This window comes from Hippocampus guttulatus, chromosome 7 (assembly GCF_054856545.1).
Source record: "Hippocampus guttulatus isolate MCC_2025c chromosome 7, RoL_Hgut_1.0, whole genome shotgun sequence".
In the NCBI taxonomy this organism is placed as follows: domain Eukaryota; kingdom Metazoa; phylum Chordata; class Actinopteri; order Syngnathiformes; family Syngnathidae; genus Hippocampus; species Hippocampus guttulatus.
In genome coordinates, this window is record NC_141267.1 from 6,556,435 (window position 1) to 6,578,777 (window position 22,343).

A 22,343-nucleotide genomic window follows, 5' to 3' on the forward strand; every position below is an offset into this window, starting at 1 on the left:
AAAGCCGACAGTGCGCCATATAATCCGATGCACTTTATATATCAAGTATCAAGAACAACTTTATTGTCAAATGTGCTGTATGTGCAATATATGGATCAGTATTCTGATTTCTTGAACAGTATTTTAAATGTTCTGTAAAGCGCTTTGTTATAGCTGCAGCGGTTGTAAAAGCTCCATATAAATAAAGCTGTATTGTATTGTATTTCCTTTAGCGTACATCTAGTGGATGCAAAACGCAACTGCAGCGACTATCGTAGCTTCTATTCTATGCACCTTATAATGGGGTGCACCTTATATATGAAAGCAGTTTGGAAATAGGCCATTCAGTGAAGATGCGCCTTACAATTCTAAACTTAAAGTGCGGAAAATACGGGAATAATATAGCCAGTTTTTAAGAGTATTATTTACCTTACTGGCAATGGCAATTTGAGCACTTTTTACCATGACAATTAATTACTGAGATGTGGTATATAGCAATCAGAATCAGAATCAAATTTATTGGCCACGTATGTAAAACACACAGGGAATTTACTTTCCCCAGTTACAACACATCCAAAGAAACATCGACAAAACGGGAAGCCTGGTGGTGTTCTTTAGCTGCATTGACATTGAATAACTTAATACCTGTATAGCTGCAGCTCTTTCCTCATTAAATATATCGAACAACATAAAATTCATCTGCAAAAGGTTTCTGGTTGGAACATGCTTGTGCCAAATGAAAAAACGTATAATAATTGGTACTTTCAAAAGCTACCCGCATATGCACTAAATTAAGGTAGAAGTACATTATAGTGTGTCTTATGTGTCCAAAGGTTCTTGGGCTTAAACTGTGCAGCCACTAGAGTTACAGAAGGCCGGGTTACTGTGAAGGAAAAAGAATACTGTACAAGTCATTTTAAAGTCATGGTGTCTTCATAACTAGAAAAGGAATGGGGATGTCTAAAAATGCCACACTCTTGACTATTATTGTTTGCCTTTGCTAGTATTTACAGATTTATAATTTGCATGGTTTACATGAGCAGGTGTCTTGTAGAGATTCTCTTCGAGATTTTGGCCTCTTAGACTTCACATTTAGTTTTTTAAGCTGCTCAAGAGGCTGTCTACAAATGAAAAAGTCACCAGCTCATCTAGGAGAAATAATGCGTTGTCACTGGGGAATTTGTTCTTTGTTCTCTGCTGTGAGGGTGGAGTGACAGAAGGAAACAGTTTTGTGTTCATGAGTGGAAGGGCAATATAATATTTTCAGCACGCATGAGAACCTGCGCAGCACGTAGACGGTAGGACTATAGACCCTTGTCTATAGTCCTTATAATTATCTATAATTTTTTTTTTTTCATTGTTTGCATTAGCGATGGAAATGTAAGACCAAAATAAACACCAACTATGTATCATTATTATTCACACACACTCACATCCACACAATGCTACCCTGTCTGATCAATCAACTTTTGCCACACGGCTGACACACATTGACGCCACCCCACAGAGGGGACAACTCCCTCCCACATTGCTGACCAGCAATGGGGTGGCAACTGAAAACCTTGTCGATCATTGCACCACTATCTACGATTTGATTACTACCGTCTGATTTGAATTGTTACAAGTTGGACATCATTCACATGCCATTTCTTGCCCCGCGGGCCACATTGAGAAAGTGTCTGGGATGCATACGGCCCACCAGTTGCCCGTGCCTAGCACAATAGAGCAGGATTAAAGCGGGTGAAAATGTGAAGAACAGGAGTAATGCTCATTACGAGGGCTGGTACACTGTTCATGAGAATCAAAAATGTTGGCCAAGTTACTCACCAGAGGCGAAGGGGAAAGAGCAATGTTGCCTATGGAGGCTTTGAGCTCCTCAACCGAGGGCACTGCCACAACTTGATCAGCTGGGAGGGGCTTAATTTTAATTTTGAACTTTTTCCTGTGGTCTTCCTCTTCTTCCGACTCATCAGAAGAGAAGAAATGGGACTTGGGGATATGTGGGAGAGAAGTGTCAAGGAAAAGTGTTCAAATCTTGTATCTGTTCAACGATCAAAAACCGAAAATCAATATTGTCTTTTTAATTCGCTCTGCATCCCTCATGGAATTTGTCGATCTTCATGATGTATTTTTGAATGAAAAGCAAAGCGGTGTAATTAGTAGAGAGTAGAACAATTTTCTGGTCTGCTTGACAAAAAAAAAGGGTATAACACAAATTCCAGTGCAGAATGTGATCACCTTTGTGAAATGTTAGAGCAGCAGATTCACAATTGTTTTGGTATGCATTGCTAAAGGCAATGGGACATGTGCATGGAATTAGTACAGGCACTGTGATGCGCATATGTGTGGAAAACATTGCACTCGTCCCAAAGCTATTTCATGAACAAATAGACACCTGCAAACTGCATGGACCAAACAGGTGGGTGAATGTTATTCATCCACAAAGAAAAAGCATTGTTTGAGGATATTTGCCTGGTCTGCCTCATCTTCAGGTCTGATGCTATAACCCTCTTCATCTACCTCAGGAGAATTCTGAAACACAATGAATCAATGGAAAGCTCCATTACTGGGAAATATAAATTATATCTTTGGCACTTCTGAGTACTTTTAAATTAATCTGGCTATACATTAGGTTCCCACATGTCAAATTTGCTAAACGAGGTTCTTACATATCTTTCCCAGTCAATTTCTCCGTAGAATCCATTTGTGGCTCCATTGGTCCTCCTCTGAGACTGAGAAGAGAAGAAAAAAATCACAGGCCTCATCAGACAATGAAGCTACAAGTATGTAATCATTCCTCACGAGTGATATTTGACGAATGCTAACATTGCCTCAGCAATATTTAGGGGAAAACTAATTGTTTCTATTTTGTATTGCTAGAATGAAAATAAACCACATCCCAGTGAGATTTCTAATTTTGGACTAACAGCAGCATCAGCAATAGCAACAATAATGTGTTATTTGCTACCGCAGAGTTTTTTAATGGCGAAGATATTCAAAACTAAAGCCTGTATGTCACTGAGAGACGAAGCTTTGTGAGTGATGGATTTTCTTCAGGGTTCATTCAAGGTTGCAAAGACATTCGACAGACATTGGCAGAGTTTTTCTTATCACCATCAAATTTTGGACATGTTCAAAATGTCTTCGAGACAAGAAAAACAGTTTGTGAAACTTGCTACCTTGAACGAAACCTGATGAAAAAAAGAACACTCGCTCTTGCGCAAACACTTATAAAGCATCGCCACTCGGTGAGATATGGCCTTTAAGAATCCATGCAGTATTCTGCTCTACTCTACAGGCTCGTCTACTTTTGAGAACTACAAATTCACTGAATTCAGTACCGATTCAACCTCTTCAGGATCCTGGCAAGTAAAAAGGACAAAACAAAACAATTTAATACATGTATTTTAATGCCAACTCAAGTAACTACTATATACCAATACTAAAATTCATAACGTTTCTCAAAACAAACCAACAACAACAAAAAAAGCAACAGTTTTATGACATCATGTCACAACCGCAATTTCTAAATAAAAGCATTGATGGATGTACTTTCATGTGTACTAAATGTAAGTGTACTTACACCCCCCTCTCTGTCTGGGGACCCCCTATAGGAAATGAAAGATGAGAGGAGAAAGACAATTTAGTTTGTCTCAAACATACTTTAAATAACCTAGTAACACAAAAGCAAAGTCTAGACCCTATTAAGACAAACTTTTCCTGTGTCATTTGAAAGAAAAAAATGGAATCTATTTTGGAAGGAAACTAACATTACCCAACATTGGTCCAACATGTCTTTTGTGGACACACAATACACTACTACACTACATACATACTTCAACTAACATCATCTGGTTTGGGATCACAAAGTACAACCTGAAACGAAGACGACAACTTACGTTGAGTCATTGTCTTTCTCTTTCTTCCGTATCCCAAAGGCCTTCCTGGTACGTTTTTTCAATCCTGGGAAGGAAGAAGAAGCATTGGGTGGAGTAGATGCATGAACACTTTGAGATGGTAATTCATGCCTTTGTCACATCCCGGCTCGATTACTGCAATGCCCTTTACTTTGGAGTCAGCCAGTCCTCCATTAAGCGCCTTCAGCTGGTCCAGAATGCCGCCGCTCGCCTCTTGACTGGTACTCGTAAGAGGGAGCACATAACTCCTACTCTGGCATCCCTTCACTGGCTCCCCATTCATTTTAGAGTTATTTTCAAGATCCTCTTATTTGTTTTCAAATCTCTGAATAATCTCGCGCCACCTTACCTCTCTGAGCTCATCCGCCCCTACACACCTGCCCGGCGCCTCAGGTCTGTGGACCAGACTTTATTAGAAGTACCAAGAACTAAACTGAGGCTCAGAGGGGATCGAGCCTTTTCTGTTGCTGGTCCCTCTCTCTGGAATGACCTCCCACTAAACATTCGGCAAGCCTCCTCGCTGCCCATCTTCAAAACCCTCCTCAAAACTCACTTGTATTCTTTGGCATTCGACTCAGCATGACTTAGATTTGTTCTTGGTTTTACTGTTTGGTGCTTTCTACCGCCTTTATTACCGATTTGTCTTACTGTTTATTGTGCATGTTAAATTGCTCCATGTACAGCACTTTGTATGCAGCGATGGCTGTTTGAAAGTGCTCTATAAATACTGTTGACTTGACTTGACTTGACTTGACTAAGACTGACATTTAATGATTGGTACTATTGACAGTTTGCACTCTACTGAAGGCAAACACTTTCTCAGAACTACTTATAGCATGTGTTCATGGTCAGAGTACAGGTATCACATCCTTGTGATGCTCAAGGTTGTTGCAATTAAAAAATCAATTAGTATTAGAAGAATCAATGCAATAAAGAGTTTAGATGGCTTAAGAAAGTGGAATGAATACATTAAGGAAGATTAAAATTAGACTGTTTCAAGTACGTTTTTAAAATAGAGCCAACTTCAAAAGTCACAAAAATGTGAATACAAATCCAAAGAATCTCACTCTTTAAAAACCCCACACCACAAATAAAGACACCTTGGCAAACACAGCACACATGAGGACCCCTCGACAATTCAGATGAGGTATGGTGGGAGAGACAGAGACTGAGAGAGTGGGGCAATTTATGACCTAGCACCTGAGCTGCACACGCACGCACATCATAGAAACCTGTTATGTTCAAAAGTGACCAAAAGAAAAGTCTGAGTCAAGTCACAGTTCTTAGTCAAGTTGCCAGTCTCAAAAAATAGCGAGGAGTCCAAGTGCAAGTTGGGAGTCCTATTTCAGCTTGAACAACCCTGACGAAAGACAACAACATTGCGACGTGCGCGCACACACGTCGCTGCTCAGTGAGATACGGCCTGAAGTTAGTATCAGATTTCAATAATAATGCAAACAAATCTGTGGCTTTATCACTTTAACTTTCTATGAAAAAATGATATGGATTACACTTCTGAGATTTTGCACCACAAATCCAGTCTATTCCTTGGTTAAATAGATTTGAAAGTGTTTTTAGCTGGCAAAAACAGCACCATATATCTAAAGACTGTCCCTCAGTACGGAACAATCACAATTTAAAAAACCCACAATTCTCGTGTTATTTCATTGCATTATGTTTGCCAATTGTCCTCTGTTCCATTTTAATCAAACAAAATTCGTGGACTACAAAATAATATTCTGTCTCCTTTTTTTTTAAAACTTAAATCTCAATATATCTTGAGTGTATCCCCCAATATTGTTAAGATGCATTGGCATCAATACCCCAGGCACACTCTCACCCCAGACGAAAGCCCAGGTGTCGCCCTCCCTCTTTTTGCCACTTTGACTCTCATTCTTCTTCGTCCTCAACTAACAACGGCCGAATATCAGCTGACCAACTGATCCCACCTCACGCATTCTCTCAACTCCACATATGCATGTACACTGTGAGTGTGCATGGAAGGAACCTAATGCTACCCTAGAGCAATCAAGTACTGCAGCACACACTCAGACATAAACACCAAGTAACACAATGCCAACGTCCTGTTCTTGATCTGTCTTGCACTCAAGTTCACCACCAGTTAATCCGTGCATGTAATAAAGACTTGTCAAATTAGTCAAAAGGTGATATTGCATTTGAACCTTTAGACAAATAAACAACACTTTTAATATAGTGCATAGTTTTAGAGCCAAAATGTGTTGAGATAAGATATATGGGGATAGAAGGATGCCTGAAAGAGAGCTGCTAGGTTGAAGACAAATATGACTAAAGAGGAGATTTATGAAATGTGGTGAGGAAAGACTTGTAGATAGCTTGAGCTAAAGTAGAAGATGCAAAGGGTCGGAAGAGATGGAAGGCAATGATTCACTGTGACCGAGTTTGTGGGAAAGACTTTAGCTGAAGAATATTGGCGGTTAACAAAATCAATCAAATAATACTCAGATTTTCAGTAACAACTTAATCTCAACAGTAAGCATCATAAAGCATCTTAAATTTTCATAAAACAAATATTTCAGTTTCTGATACTTCTATATGCAAACAACATACGTACAGATAGAGTGAACGTAATTGCAAGGGGCAGAGCTAAATCTCACTGCACAAAAGTTAATTTGAACTAATGTGGTGAATCAATGTCATGCAATTTAACAGAGAGTAATGCATTGTATAATGACATAATAACTTCCGCTCAGAAGGATGCAGGCAAAAGTGCTAATGTAATTTTGTAGTTTCCTATTGAGAAGCAGTAAATTGGTTTTCAAAAACAGAAGATGAATTAAGGCAGATATCGAACTACATTTCCAAACTTAAATATACATGTTATGGTGTTATAATTGGGTAATTACATTGTTGTCTCCACGATAGTAGTGTGGCATTCTGCCGCTGGATGTAATACTGTATTGCAGTAATCATGACAAAACTGATTTATTATTATTACATGTATTTGAATAAAATTGCATGTGGCAAACATAAGGGGAACTCCCCGTATACAGACCTTAAATTATCTTCTCTTGTTTCATCAGTGATTCTTCTGAGGCAAGGGTTCTTTTTCAGTAAGTACCACAGAAAAAAATGTCGCTCTACAAGTCCCACCATGAGGACCAACATCAACATACAATATCATAGTGGGCCTAAGTGTTCTTAAAAATGCGGTAGTTTTTTTTTCCCCCGAAACACACGCTTGTATTTATTATTGTAAGCCGCTGCAACATAATGCACAGTTCAAATTGTGCATGAATATGGGAGATTAAACATTTATAAAAGTAATGATTACACTCAAATGCATTGAAAGGAATGAAAATCATACCCAAAAATGTGACGTGGTGAGTGTGTGTGTGTTTTAAATACATTAAATAGGTTGGCAGATACTGTAGAATGGCTGGCAACCAGTTCGGGGTATACCCTGCCAAGTGCCCGAAGCCAACTGGCATTGGCTCCAGCATGCCCACCGTTCTCATCAAGATAAGCCATTGGAAAAATGTATGCATGGATGGATGTTGGAAGATATGTTTTTAAAAAGTGCAAAGACTGAGATCAATTTAATACTGAAATGTTGAGATACAGAGTAAAACTTCCATTTTTCTGAACCGCTTTATCCTCACATTATTTGTTTACACAATGCGTGCTTGAGCCTATCCCAGCTGTCTATGGGCAATAGGTGGGATACACCCTGAACTGGTCTCCAGCCATTCAAAGGGCACACAGAGAGACGAACAACCATCCGCACTCACACCTCGGGACAATTTTTGAGTGTTCAATCAGCCTGCCACGCATGTTTTTGGAATGTGGTAGGAAACCGGAGTACCCAAAGAAAAACCACGCAGGCAAGGGGAGAACATGCAAACTCCACACTGGAAGGCCGGAGCTGGAATCGAACCCGGTACCTCTGCACAGTGAGGTTGACGCGCTAACCACTCATTCACCGCGCCACCGTTTATCCTCTCATTTTTCTTGATTTCTTTGGGATGGGAGCCAAAACGGAGGACAAGCTGATGCAACCAAGGAAGAGCATGAGTTGCCCTTACCTGTAAAATAAGTGCCCTTGGTTCATCTGTAGCGATTCGGCGCAATTGCCACTTCTTTATCGAGAACAGTCTTCACCAAAACATACCGAGACGCAATGTATGCTACTGCGTAAGCGCCGAAAAGTCCATCTTCCCTTGGCGGCTGGTGGCTGCACATGCGGTTGGGTCTTGCTCCCTTAAAACCTGGAAGCGTATTTTTAGCATGCGTGACAGCCTGTTTGAGTGGGTGACATCATTACGCTAGTGTGCATCATGTTCTGCTGTGTTCCAAGTGTGCCATGGAAAATTTCATGTTATTGTTAGCAGCAGATGGGGTGCGGGTGCCAACAGGTAACCCCTTCCTGGGCTTTTTCTCGATTCCGGCTGTGGGCCTGCGTCCAGCCGCTCTTAATAAAAGGCGAGTGGGGTTATACTGTATGTAATATAAAAATGGGGCTTTCATACAAATGTTTCAATTTTTTTTTATTCAGTGAATATGCGCAAAACAAACATACAACTTATTCTTGTTTCCATTTATTATTTTGCAAAGGAGGGGAGAGGAGACAACGCCATGAGATGACGTCATATGAGAGCATCTCTCTGCCAAAAGACACTTTGCTGACTGTCAACCTAATTTGTTTTTTTATTTTTATTTTTTTGCATCCTTATTTAGCATTTGAACGTGATTTTGGGATGACGTTGTGTTCATATCGGTGGCAACAGTTTGTGACGGAAAGACAAAGTGGCCCCAACAATGAGTCCAGACAGCTGCCACGCCACCACACGCTGCCGGGAACACCTTCAAAACAAGAATTTCTACTGTACTTCTGCTGCTTGTACATACTAATGCGAATGCTTGGAGCACCACAACTGACAAAGCAAAGATACCAACAGGCTTCTTAGGTCAGGTGAGTGCATGTGTGTGACTGTGTGTGGGCGTGTGTGCAAGTGCAGTGTCCTGCTCTCCTCAACAATGCAGAGGCAGAGATGTATAATTAATGAGGGCACATTCTTGATTTCAATCCTCATGAAACACATCTCGTACGAATAATTAAGGCCACTGAATGCTTCTGTTCACGTTCAAGACTAAGAAACTCTTTTTTTATGCAAAAAATAAGCCCTGGCTGTACTGTCCAGGTGGCTACACTGCAAGATGTCAACTTGCAGGAAGAATGCAGTTAGTGTTGATAAATATGTAAAGAAACATCCGCAGTCTATGCCAGTTTTATTTTTTATTTTTTTGCGCAGATGCAATTTTGGGGAGAAAATAGAGCTGTTTCATTGCGCATCATCATCCACTGTTAAGGAAAGTGGGCCAGTGCCGGAAACCATCTAACAGCCTCATGACTGTTTCTGTGGAGATGACCAAGAGATATTTGGAAATGCGTGATGCAGCCATCCATGTGCCCTTGCGGTTTTTATTCAAGTCATTGTAGTTAAAGTGGATTAATAAATGAAATTCGCTTTTTTTAAAAGAAGTCCAACAACTAATCTATAAACTGTCAGCAAAAATATTAAAGGATCACCAAAATGTACATTTGCTTCAATTGTTTTGTATTTGTTTTGTTATGTTGAGTTGTATGACAAAAGGGAAAGTGAAAATCATGCATCCAGCTTCCCGCCAAGTTGTGAACGAAAGCAAAGAAGAAAAATGGTGGTCCACACCATATTTACTGTTTTGTTTGTTTTGCAACTGCATTGTGGCCAGTGACAATTTCTGCATTAGGCAGTAGAGGACGTTGAATTGCCTCGCCTAAGCCAACAGTTAAGTCCTGGTCAAACATAAAAACAAACCTAACTCAATCATAATGTGTGTGGCATGTGGGACAACACAGATAACAAGACCGTAGCAAGTTTTGTTCTTGCTTGTTCTTGAGGCTTTGTCTCTTCAGTTATGTCTTCAACAATTGAAGTGTATGTTCAATTGGACTTGGATCAGGTGACTGACTTGGCCATTGCATACATTCCACACTCCCAAAAACAAAACAAAACAAAAACCCCTCTTTGGTTGCATTCGCAGTGTGCTTCGGGTCATTGTCCATTTGGACTCTGAAGCACTGTCAAATGAGTTCTCAATAATTTGGCTACATATGAACATATAATATTGCCTGAAACACTACAGAATGAATAAATACAAAAGGTACCATTTCCATTTCAGCCATACACAGAGCACACTATGAAACTACCACAACCATGTCTGATTGGCTTGATACAGTCCAATTTCCGTCTGTGGTCTTGAAATAACATCGGCAAATGTCGTTTGGAGGCGTTGACGTGACATGTGGTAGCTCGAGTTGATAATTTTTTGTGGTGTCTTTGTGACGCCTTTTTGCTGATGCCGGCTGAGAAAGACAAGCGGTGCACATTGTACATTTACAGATATCTGGCTGCTTCATCAATGTGGATTCCGTGTCCAGCGGCCATCCGTAGCTACAGCTACTGAAGAAGAAGCATGATCCAAGTATCCGTCCAACTCCATCTGTGTTTTGCATCTTTTAGGACAGTTTTCACTGGTCACTTGCGGGCGTTTTGGCTCCTTCTGAGGGAATATGGCAAGCACTGCATTTGGTTATTGATTGTTTGGGGAAGCTATAACTACAGTAGCAGGGGTGGTATTTATATTGCTGCATACACGGATCTGCTACTTCGTGACTTGCTGATAAAGTACCTATGACAGGAGTGAAAATGTCTTCATAGCTTGCGTCGGCTTCACAGTTTAGATTTGCCATTTTAGACTTGGGGATCAACAAAGTTATTTTTTTTTTTCCCTCTCCCTACCCAGCGTTTTCCTTTCTGAATTCTGATTGTAATTTCCCCATTGCGGGACAAACAAAGGATATCTTAAACCAGTAGCTACTCTATAGTTTCACCCGGAGTCATCATGATAATGAATGCATACTTGGCATGGTCCCACAGGGACCATAGCGGGGAAATTATACATATCCTCTTAAAGAGCAACTATGCTACTTGCATAAAATATTTATTGCATTTTCTTGATGCAGTGATTCATTCAACGATTTATACTTTGGTCTCAAACAGTGGGGGTGTACAATAACATATGATCCATAAATGCAAGGGTGGATAATATTCCTCCAAACTAAGATCTGCATCATATCTTTTGTACAATGGTGAAGAGAAATAAAAATAAAAAGGGTGGGTGGTGATTTTGTGATCTGTTGAGAAGGATATACTGTCATTGCAATCGCAATTACAAATCAACACACAATTCAGAATACACGAAATAACACAGTGGGGTCATTTCGTGTCACTTCATTGGATTGGATTGGATACAACTTTATCAAATGCGTCCCACCGATTCTAGTAAAGAGACAAAAAAGATTAGGTTTCTAGATAAATTCAATATTTTTCTCATAGAGAATATCATTGAAAGTAGTGTAGTTAAGGGCGGCCCGGTAGTCGAGTGGTTAGCACGTCGACTTCACAGTGCAGAGGTTCAATTCCAGCTCTGGCCTTCCTGTGTGGAGTTTGCATGTTCTCCCCGTGCTTGCGTGGGTTTTCTCCGGGTCCTCCGGTTTCCTCCCACATTCCAAAAACATGCATGGCAGGCTGATTGAACACTCTATATTGTCCCTAGGTGTGGGTGTGAGTGCGACTGGTTGTGCGTTTCTGTGTGCCCTGCGATTGGCTGGCAACCGGTTCAGGGTGTCCCCAGCCTACTGCCCGAAGACAGCTGGGATAGGCTCCAGCACCCCCCGCGACCCTAGTGAGCATAGAGCGGTTCGGAAAATGAATGAATGAATGAATGAAAATGAATGAATGTAGTGTCGTTTAAATCGAAAATTTTGATTTTCTGAGTATGATTTTTTTTTTTTAAACATACTCTGAAAATCAAATTTTAAACAGCAATATCTGGAAAAGGACCTCACTTGTAGCCTTCAACATTTCTACAGTCAATATCTGTAACTTACAGCATCCAAATTTGAAATGTCAGGCGTGGATCTTCAGTATAACCTAGTTTGGCAGATACTTTCCCAAAATTTGTCAAAATGAAATAGCAAATTTGAAGAGTGGCGGAGCTCCTAATTTTGCTGATAAAAGACTTCTATCACGATTGCCTCTATCTCTGGTAGCAGATGAAACAACTTCCAAAATGTGGTCTCTCTTAGTTCTCTCAATTTCACAGATAACATGGCTCAAAAAAGGAAGTAAACATATATTCACTGCACTTATTAAGAACCAAAAGACTGACAGCCAGTATCAGGTCTAAACTTAATGTATTTAAAAGACCGAAAGAATTATTTTTAAAATTGTACTTTAAAATTGGGAGGGTGTCTTGCTACGTTTCGTCACATTGATCTTTTTTTAAAAATCCTGCTATGGGTAAGGTTTTTGTGGCCGTTTTTGGTACTGGGTTCCATTTCTCGTAGTAACAGAAAAAAATGGCTTTTTAGAGTGTGCTGCCACTCTAACGTCCAAAATTCCCTTCATTTCTTGAGAAAACTTGAAACAGTAGAGACCTAATATCCCTATCAAGTGTATCTTTGAGAAGATGACACGAATTGAACCAGAGGATATGAACAAGAAAATGAATGTAGGGCCTGACCGATTAATCAGCCAGCCGATGAATTTTGTCTATAGGGCGTCAGGGATTTCCCTTTGAGATAGGGTGACAGGCTTGGTCATCTGGGAGGGATTCAGAGTTGAGCCATCAACAGGAGTCAGATAAGGTGTTGAGGGCAGCTGGTTACGATGCCTTCTCAACGCCTCTCCGGTGAGGTCCTCCGGGCATGTCATACCAACCACAGGCAGCACAATGTATTGACCTTTGTGTTCTTGCCATCCGCACAGATGCAATTTGTGACTTTGACCTCCTAGTTTACCATCCTCAGGCACACACCTCTGAGGGGGAATGTCGGATCTATCTAGCAATTTGTATGGTAATGACATAATGAGTAATAATGGTGTAATGAGTAGCTTAGCATAATCATACTGGAAAGCTGGGACCATTCTCTTTTTGGAAATGCTAAAACCAGCCATCCATTATCTGATCCACTTATCCTCACGAGGATCGCGGGCGTGCTGGAGGCTATACCAGTTGTCTCTGGGCAACAGGCGGGTAACACCCTGAACTGGTTGCTAGACAATCGCAGAGCACACAGACAACCACGCGTGCTACAATCACACCTCGGGACAATTTAAAGCGTTCAATCAACCGAGCAAGCATATATGTGGAATATGGGAGGAAACAAGAGTACCCGGAGAAAACCCACCCAGGCATGGAGAGAACATGCATACTTCATACATAGGAAGGCTGGGGCCGGATTCGAACCCCTGACCTCAATGGGCGTGGTAACCAGTCGACCACCGTGCCACTTATGCCAAACCCTCATTTGTGAAACATGGTCACTGTGACTCATTTACATGTGTCGGGTTACACATAAAAATGTTTGAGATGCCTAGCCCCCTAACACTCCTCCCCCAATCAGAAAAGCATGTGGGATCATTGCAGCGGGACAGCGTGTAAATCTCCAATGAATCCAACCATAAATATTTACTAGAAACACATATAAACTCATTCCTCCATTGAAAACAAGAAGCGCACAGCAATTGCGCCATGATATCATATGCATTTTAGGGCATAAATACTAAAATGAGTAATGATGCATGCATCATCAGCACAAAACGACATTACGTTAATTAAGTTGACATTGACCATCTCTCCCTCTTGTTGAGACTGAGCATGCTGACAGCACTATATGCAAATATGACAAGTGGCTAAATTTAATGTACACTTGACAAAATCACCATCGTTAAGCTCTAACCACAAGCAAACAATGCTTTTTAGCCGGTACCTCGTTCTACGTTTCCTAATTGTCATCATCTATTCATCATCACCGATTTGCTCACATCCTGGCATAATGGCTTAAAGAAAAAAAACAACAGTAGATTCATTTCCGAGATTTTTTTTCAATACACACAAAAGTGGATCGTGCCCGTCCCTCATAAGTGCTTTAGAGTGAGAATGGGGCTTGTGGGAATGTGTCGTGAGATTTGGTTACACTATGGTGCAGTTTATAATTAATTTTACTCCCATGTTTCCATTTTTACTTTTCCTCACTGCTGAAAATGTGTGTGGCTACTGTACTGAGGAAAAGCTGCTGTGTACAAATGAATTCAGATGGGTGAGTGAGTCACCCATCTGAGAGCTGTTGGAAGAAAGATAAAAGACAGACCATCTCCCCCCGCAGACCAGTATGAAAAATGAAAGGTTCTATCCCATCAAAATCCATTAAAAAAAAACTTTACACTCACTTAAAACAGGTCAAAATGAGCCTGTGATATAGTTTAAGTTAAACATCGATGCGGTTTGTCATTTGCATACGATAACCATTTGAAAGACAATATAACGGTTTTCTTATTCTTATTATTCTCAAATCAAGAGGATTACAGGGCAAAGGTTATTTGATTATTATATTAATCAATAATAATTTTTAATCACTGATAATTCATTTAAATACCTTTTTTAATGTACAATTGTACAACTGCTCAGAATTTCTGATTCGCAATGCCACATATTATCAGTCTCAGTAGTCTTCCATGAAAGTGGACTGCTTATTTTTGTGCTGAATTTGCTCATTTTTGAATTGTTTTCGTACGGCGGATTTAATAACAAGAGGTGTAAAAGTGAGAGCGGTCTATTCAAGCAAGGCCGTTGGAAGAAGAATTAAAAAGCAGCTGAACACTGTCCGGACATTTTGATTCATTTTAGCAGGCCCTTTTTCACTTGGTCACAAAAAAGGAAACAATACCATGGCAAAAACCTAAAACATCAGGAAAAAGCAGTGAAATACCGTATTGGCCCGAATATACCTGTAAGACGGCCCTGATTATAAGACGACCCCCTCTTTTTCGGGACTCAAGTTTGAAAAAAGACTTTTTGAACACCAAATTAATTTTTATACAGAAAATAATTACAGTACATCTGAAACAAATGATTCCAACAATGAATTTGAGAGAAAAAGCATGTCATTTTGCCTCATTCAAATCTTAATATCTGAACATTTAAATATGTAAACTAAAGTGCAAGCACATTCGTAAATGAATGGCTTCTGGTTTTTGAAATGTAAATTACATCATCACTTCTCTTCAGCTGCCGGTTAACCTGGCCGATCTTCGACCCACTTTTCTCCAGATTGTCGCTACGTTTCTCCATTTTCTGTTATCTCTTCTATAATTTTCTTTTCTTTTCTTTCTTACCTCTATTTATTTTTCTTCTTCGTGCTACCGCTATTTTTATTTTTATTCTTCGTGACAGGGGTTTGCTTTGGCTGGAGAGTCAAGTTCAGCATTTGCTTCAATGATATCTGGCGCCATCTAGCGTCGTGAACGGGTATAATGTCCAGACCCCGAATATAAGACGACCCCCACTTTTTCAGTCTTATTTCAATGCAAAAAAAACCGTCTTCTATTCGGGGCCAATACGGTAATAGCTGTCACGCTGCCTGGGCAGGGAACGGCCCACGGGCAGGCATCACAGGTCCGTGACAATATCCTCCGTCAAAACCAGTGCGCGTCGCTGGGGTTGCTGGAGAGTGTGTTGCTGCTGCAGTGATGGTGGACTGGGTCTCACTCTTTGAACGTGACCAGGTGGGGCTCACGTGACTAGTGGAAATGCAAAAAATGTGTTTCCATTACACTTTTGCCATACATGTCCATTTCAACATGTCTCAAATACCACCTCTTTTTTTTGCATTATTTGAGAGGTTTTTCGAAAATTCTATTTCTGTCTGTTATTACGCAATTTGCATTTGCACATTTCCACGGGCAAATGAAACACAGCTATTAACATGTTCTTCAAAATAATGGGTTTAGCCACATGTAGACAACTATAAATCTGTCCTCCTCACATGCATCTGTCTACCAAACTCGTATCAACTCAAGTATAATCTCTTCCTGTGGCTGTGTTTTTGCAACACTGTGCTGGTGTATCCTCTACTGATTGAAACTGACATCTGTTTGCATTGGGCCCTCCTCTAAAGTCATACACTACGAATACATAGGGTGCCTGGTCACACTCATGCTTTTAAAAAATGACACAAGCAAGACATTTGGTACTATGTAAGAGCAGTTTAAGTTATTGTTGGTAAAAATACAGTCCATTGTACGAAAGATTTTTGGGGTGAAATGTAGGAAGAGATATTAAAAAGCAGCATCATTACAGAGCATGAGTGAGATACCAGTATTGTCGGATTTACAATTGAACAAACACTTAACAGAAAAAAACAACGAAAGAGACATTCCATGCCAAATCACTCAGTGGGTTTAACCAAGTAGATTTAGATTTTAATCAAACTTGTTGTACTTGTGTATTGTGATGGCACGCCACTAAATCACAAATTTCAGGTCAATCGGAACAGGAGCTATGGCCCATTGAATTTTAATGTTTAGCAAAAAGGAGCATGACTGCCTTCCTTTCAACCTTTATATTTCAGGAACTATTGGGTCAATCACAGGTATTGTTTGAAAGGGAATCCAACATGGAATCAAAATCAGCAATCATTGTGGTCAACCTTTTTTTGACTTACTTTTCAAACAGCCAATCTCTTGTGATCGACCCGTTTCCGCACGTGTGCGCAAATGCACCCACACATGATTGCCATTATTCGCAAAAGCAATAACAGACCCTATGATGAACGAAACAAAAAGATAAAGTAGATACAAGAGAAGTCTTGAGTTTGTGAAAAGGAAATCACTTGCCTACCTCAGTGGGAGACCTGACACAGGGGCATTTTTGTAGCATGTTCAGTGCAGAAATATCACTATCGTAGGGCAGGACCCTCCCCTTCAGATATTCTTGAACTCTTTAATTTTTTTTTACTTTATAAGATAAGATATCCTTTATTTGTCCCACACTGGGGAAATTTACAGCCTCCAGCAGCAAGAATGTAGGCAGAAAGAAGAAAGAAGAAAAAATAAACAAACACCGTTCAATTAAGTGCAATATAAATACAAAATGGATAAATCGCAGTGCTATTTAGAGTTGTTTTTCACATCATTTAATTATTATTAATATTATTGTTACTATTTTTATTCAGCAGCCTGACAGCAGTCGGTAGGAACGAGCGGCGATATCTCTCCTTCTTTATTAACCACTCAACACGGCCAGCTACTCACTCAATCGGTTAAAAACGTGAGTTGCTCCTTTTACTATGTCTAAGGAGCTATGAGGAAGCGAAGAAATTATCTGTGTCTGGTGAGAACATAAGACCATAATCACTAGCTTCATTGTGGTGAATAAGCTACAAGACATGCTAATTACTAAAATAACCCAAGAGTGACACAGCTAGTGCGTTAAAACACCACAATGAAGTGCTTGGATCGTTTCATAATCGTGTGGCTGAAACCGCTCTGAACCGCTAGCCAAAATCGTTTTTCGCTATGAAACTCTGAATGCTATAAATTCTTACATAGCTTGGTAGTCAAACTACTACTGAAGGAAGTAGTTTGACGTAACTTGAGAATAAAACTGTCAGCTACCACAAAATTACACAAGCATGTCTGTTTTCTGGGCCTGAATCTTGCAAGTGATTATGCAAGTGTGTCAGTGAGACTGGGTGTGCCTGCTTTAAAAACAAAATGGCATTCAGGAAGGATGTACTGCCACTGCATACATTCAAAAACAAGCACCAACAAGAGCAAACATTTTGATTTTCCCCTTTGCCGTCTACCTTCTTGAGTGTGTGTCTGTTTTGTTAACAAAAAGTTTCAGACCTCTGTCAACTTATTGCCCACCACTCAACCTTAGTGGACTTATTGCACTGCTGCAATTTCAACAATAAGCTTTCCTCAATGGCTCATTCTTGGTCACATGTGAACACAGACCAACATACGTTTGGTGATGTGATCAAGAGTCAGCATATCCTTCAATGAACAGAAAAAGGCCAAGGATAACATCTTTCAACCTTTCACAATACTTATTGATGTCAGGAAATGTATGCATGCTAATGCTTATAAACATTCACATAAAAGATAAGTACAGATGAGCAGTTAAAAGACTGATGTAAGCAGCTCTTTTTGCTTTAATGGATGAGGTGACTTAACACAAGGTAGAAAACTTGTTTGACCTGATCCACCAGTTCAGACAACGGTTAAGGTTTTCTATCCGGTGGAAACAATGTTAGTTTCAGCCTCATGAAAGCTGACAGGCTGATTACTGAATGTTTTGTACATAAAAAAAAAATGTTAACATTTTTTAAAAAATGTACCGAGATCAACATAATGCTGGATTTTGTTGATCTTGGTTTCTTCTTAAACCCATTACCACAACATTCATGAGTCAGCCACATGGCCGTTGCCAAGGAAACCAGAGGGTAGTTGCAGAGATCCTCTGAATAATTGTGGGTCAATTGAACACGGTAGGCCAGAAACATTAAGGATTTCAGAGCTTTTTTTCTTGACAGTGTATGGATATAATAATGTAACTATAAATGTTAAACTGACAGATATAAAAACTGAACAGATTGAAGTTAGTTTTATATAAAAAATAGGCAAACAAAAACTTACACTATTACGTCCGGGCACTCATAATAAACATGATGTCCTTCTTTAACTCTGTTCTGCAGTATTGAGGGTATATTCAAATTTAAAGTTCAGTTGGATAGTTACTAGCAACAAGTATTGTATTTACCAAATATTTTTGAGAACTTGATATAGAATGAGTTAGGCAATGACAATAGCTATTGAACACTTGTTTCCATCCCTTGAAGCCAACATAAAGTAATCATTAGATGTCTTCAACCTCATGTATTCCCCATTCAAGCCTTGGCATGAAGCTTTAAAAAGCAAAGCTAACAGGGATTAGCTTCCAATTTTAACACTTGAATAATCCTGCAATCACACAGGCCATGCTAAGCCTGCGCTAGCCATGTTGTAAATAGAAGTAGACTGTTTTTTTTTCTCTCCAATGCGGCTGTCCAGCACTTGGGCTGACTTGTGAAACAGCTGGTCAAAGACAGACAGGAGCAGGAGAACTGGAACTTTACATGACCCAATTCTGGATCAGACTTTTAAAATTATGTCAGTTTTGTTGTTGTATTAAAAATGCAACATCTGCCTATCTATTGTAAAAAGTAATTACACTGAAGTGTATTCAAGCAGCACCGTGAAGCGTGTGATTAGTACATCTGCCTCAAAATTCTAAGGTTGGAGGTTTGAATGTCTTGTGTTTCTCTAAGTCGAGTTTCCATGTTATCCACACACTTGTGTGGGTTTTCTCTGGGTATTCCATTTCAGTTACAATAATCTTCTAGAGACCAGTAGAGGGTGTCCTCCGTGTCCTCCGTGCTAGAAAATTGATGGACAGCAGGCATGCCATTATCATTTAAGGGTTGCTGAGCCATCACACTCACATCTTAACATATCCGCATGTCTGTCTGACTCCGTATTTTACAGATGGACTATGTGGTGTCAGTGTGTAAGTCTGACTCCCAGAGAAGTGTGCTGTCTGCTTGGGGGGTGTGGAATGTCGGCAAGGTGTGTCATTTAGCACCTTGTGAAGTGGGTCTTCATTATGTTAAAAATTGGTTTAAGACAAGGAGTAGGCTATATACAATAACAAAACATAAAAAAATGAATGTCCAGTATTTATGTAACTGCATGTGTTGATTCAGCATTTGTAGAGTGATTACTAAACACTGACTGAATTGGTCCATTTTTGTCAACATTTCAAAGCTACTTTTCCTTACACTCTAGTAAAACAAGTTTTTAGTAAGCAAACAAAACATTATCTTCACAGAAACATACAACACGCTTCAAACTAACAGACTCAGGAAGAGAAATAATAATGTTGGAAAACTAAATGAACAAAATAGGAATCAGTTCATAAAATATTGTATGTGATGTGAAGACAGCACTAATAAGGCTTCAGAAACACAACAACCACGTTCCAATGAAATTTACTGTACAGCTAAAACAGAAAACAAAACCAACATCCATCGATTTTCGATGGCGCTTACTCCTGCGGGGTCGTGGGTGTACTGAAGCCTATCCCATATGACTTTGGGCGAGTGGCGATCGGACCCTGCACTGGTTGACAGCCAATAGCAGGCGCATTCAATCAATGTTAGTTATTAGGAATAAAATCCAACGAAGAACTACTGGAACCAGAAGGGATAACGAGTGGAGGTACTTGTCTACCAACTGCGGCCTTCCGCCTAATTATGTCATCCAGGAGTCGTAAAGCTATCGTTCTTTTTTTTTTTTATTGTCTTCACAGTGCTTCAAATGATTTATGTCTCAATCCAAACGTGGACGGCAGCAAAGACATTAAGACTACGTATATGCAGACAGAGATTCTAAACAACAGAGCGCCAGCTGGGCACATAAGCCTCCTGCACAATACCTCCAAATAATCCTTTACGAAGGGAGGTGGAAAAGGCACGGAGGGGTTGTTGTGTACAAAGACATACGCTCCACTACAAAAGGTACACTCGGTCCAATTATGGTCACCTTTATGCCTATTTCACCCAGGGTCTATGCCTTTTTTTCACCCGAGAACAGCATTCAAGTCATTGGAATGTTTGCGCTCAAAATAGCAAGACATCTTATGACAATTGAATATCCTCAACATTCACTTGCCAATAGAAGCTGCGCATAGCACAAGGACAAAAAAAGGGGGATTACACTGAATCGCATCAGGGACGAGCGCAGCATATTAATAAAAATATTTCGATTTACCTTCCATCATGGTTGCAGATTTGCATTCCTCTACCTCCAAGGACTCTGAATCGAAAGCGGGAGATGTGGGAGAAGAGAAGAAGAGACTCTCGTTACTGGAGAGCTTCGTCGGAATTAATGGGCAGCAGAACGGCCGTGTCCGTCCGTGGCTAACGCCCTGGCTAACAGTGTGCCTATAACACCCCCAGCAGTCGGCTGTCAACTAGCCAGTAAGGGAAACATACAAAGAGCGAGATAGAGAGAGAGGAGGTGGGGGCCCGGTCGGGTCGGACTAGCTTCAAATAAGAGCAAGGGGCGTTAATCCATGGATGCTGCAGCGGCTGTGGTGTGGCCTGCCTTTGGTGCTACTGTGGCACTAATACATTCAGCAGAGGATGCTTAGAGGAGGGGAAAACGCAGAGAAGAGAGAAAGCGTGTGAGGGAGGGAAGAGAGGGTTTGTGGGTGCATGACTGTTTGGAAGGAAGAGGGTCGAGGCAGAACCATATTGATGACGTCACGGGCTCAGCCAATCAACGCGGCCCTGTGAGGAGTCACATGGCCTGCAACCTGACTCATAAGAAAGCTCTCCTTTTCGATAAATAGCAATTGACAAAAAATACGAAATGCAGCGCAAGGACCGCACGCGCAATGTAAGAAAAGTGAACACACACGCGCTGGGTAAATACAGAAATTAGGTCCAAAGTAAACACATGCATAAAATTGCTGCTGCTGCACCCCAGCCTACCTTATTTTGCCACTGCGGTGTGCTGTGTCTGCCCAGTGGAGAATGTCAATTATTTGCTCACAAGCAGAGAATGACTGCTATTGGGAAGTCAGTAACCACCCACATTTCGAGCGCGTGCGCACACACATTGCTAAGTACACACAACACAACAGAGAAAAATTGCTCCATGCTCAGATGCACGTTGTCTACAGCTGCTCCAACACGTCCGCTTCTGTGTCCCGCCCGGGTCAGAATATCGTTGTTGTTACATTGTCTTTCTCTGTTCGTCATTTCACGGCCACGTAATTGTCTTGCATCAATTGCTGTCTTTGTTTTCCTACTGCACTGGGATACAGATTGATTCGCATGACTGTGACGTCATGACATCCCAAGCTTTGACGGAAATAGCAGAGCGACTGAAAAAAAAGCAGAGCGACTGCTGCGAGGAGGAAATGGGAGGCGACGGACAATCGGCAAATTAAGAAAATAGACTGGAAAGTAAATGATTCCAGTAGTCTCTTTTTTTCAATCATTCGTTTTGTTTTTGTTCCTGTCGTGTACAGTGTCTGACACGAAGCCTTTTTGAGTGGTGGTCAAGAGCCAAGTTGTGGTGTCCCTGTCGGAACCCGTTGGTCTACAAATCCTGCATATTCATGAGATGACATTTGATATATTTGAATGACGACATATACGCATAGAATAATTGTATAACTGTCTCATACGTATCGATTTGGGGGGGAAAGAGCGCAGAGATGTGCAGGGTTCGATTCCGGCATTCCTGTGTGGAGTTTGTATGTTCTCCCCGTGCCTGCGTGTTTTTTTCCCCGGGTTCTCAGGTTTCCTCACACATTCAATTTGGTACCAGGCCGCACAGAGATAGACCAAGATATTTTTGTTTGTTTTTGCTGGGCGCCAGTCAAACCGTCTCCCTCCCCCCAACACCACCCAAAGGGCAGAATATATAGGGCTGGCTGATTATTTGTCTTATTATCATATGATCGAGA

At 40.6% G+C, this 22,343-nt stretch overlaps 1 protein-coding gene across 7 annotated transcripts in view; it reads right to left on the reverse strand.

The window, feature by feature from the left end:
* Positions 1 to 21,669, reverse strand: part of sgip1a (SH3GL interacting endocytic adaptor 1a) — a 49,251-nt gene extending 27,582 nt beyond the window's left edge. For 4 of the 7 annotated variants that reach the window (XM_086116608.1, XM_086116607.1, XM_086116606.1 and 1 more), the window contains exons 1-7: positions 20,636 to 21,067; positions 3,879 to 3,942; positions 3,563 to 3,587; positions 3,321 to 3,341; positions 2,649 to 2,711; positions 2,442 to 2,511; positions 1,807 to 1,973 (exon numbers count right to left, since the gene is read on the reverse strand). In XM_086116608.1, coding sequence (XP_085972734.1) covers positions 1,807 to 1,973; positions 2,442 to 2,511; positions 2,649 to 2,711; positions 3,321 to 3,341; positions 3,563 to 3,587; positions 3,879 to 3,942; positions 20,636 to 20,645 — 420 coding nt within the window. In that variant the 5' untranslated portion in view covers positions 20,646 to 21,067. Of the gene's footprint in view, positions 1 to 1,806; positions 1,974 to 2,441; positions 2,512 to 2,648; positions 2,712 to 3,320; positions 3,342 to 3,562; positions 3,588 to 3,878; positions 3,943 to 20,635; positions 21,069 to 21,360 lie in introns of those variants that run through there. The other 3 variants (XM_086116602.1, XM_086116604.1, XM_086116605.1) reach the window with 3 other exon arrangements.
* Between the last annotated feature and the right edge of the window lie 674 nt (positions 21,670 to 22,343).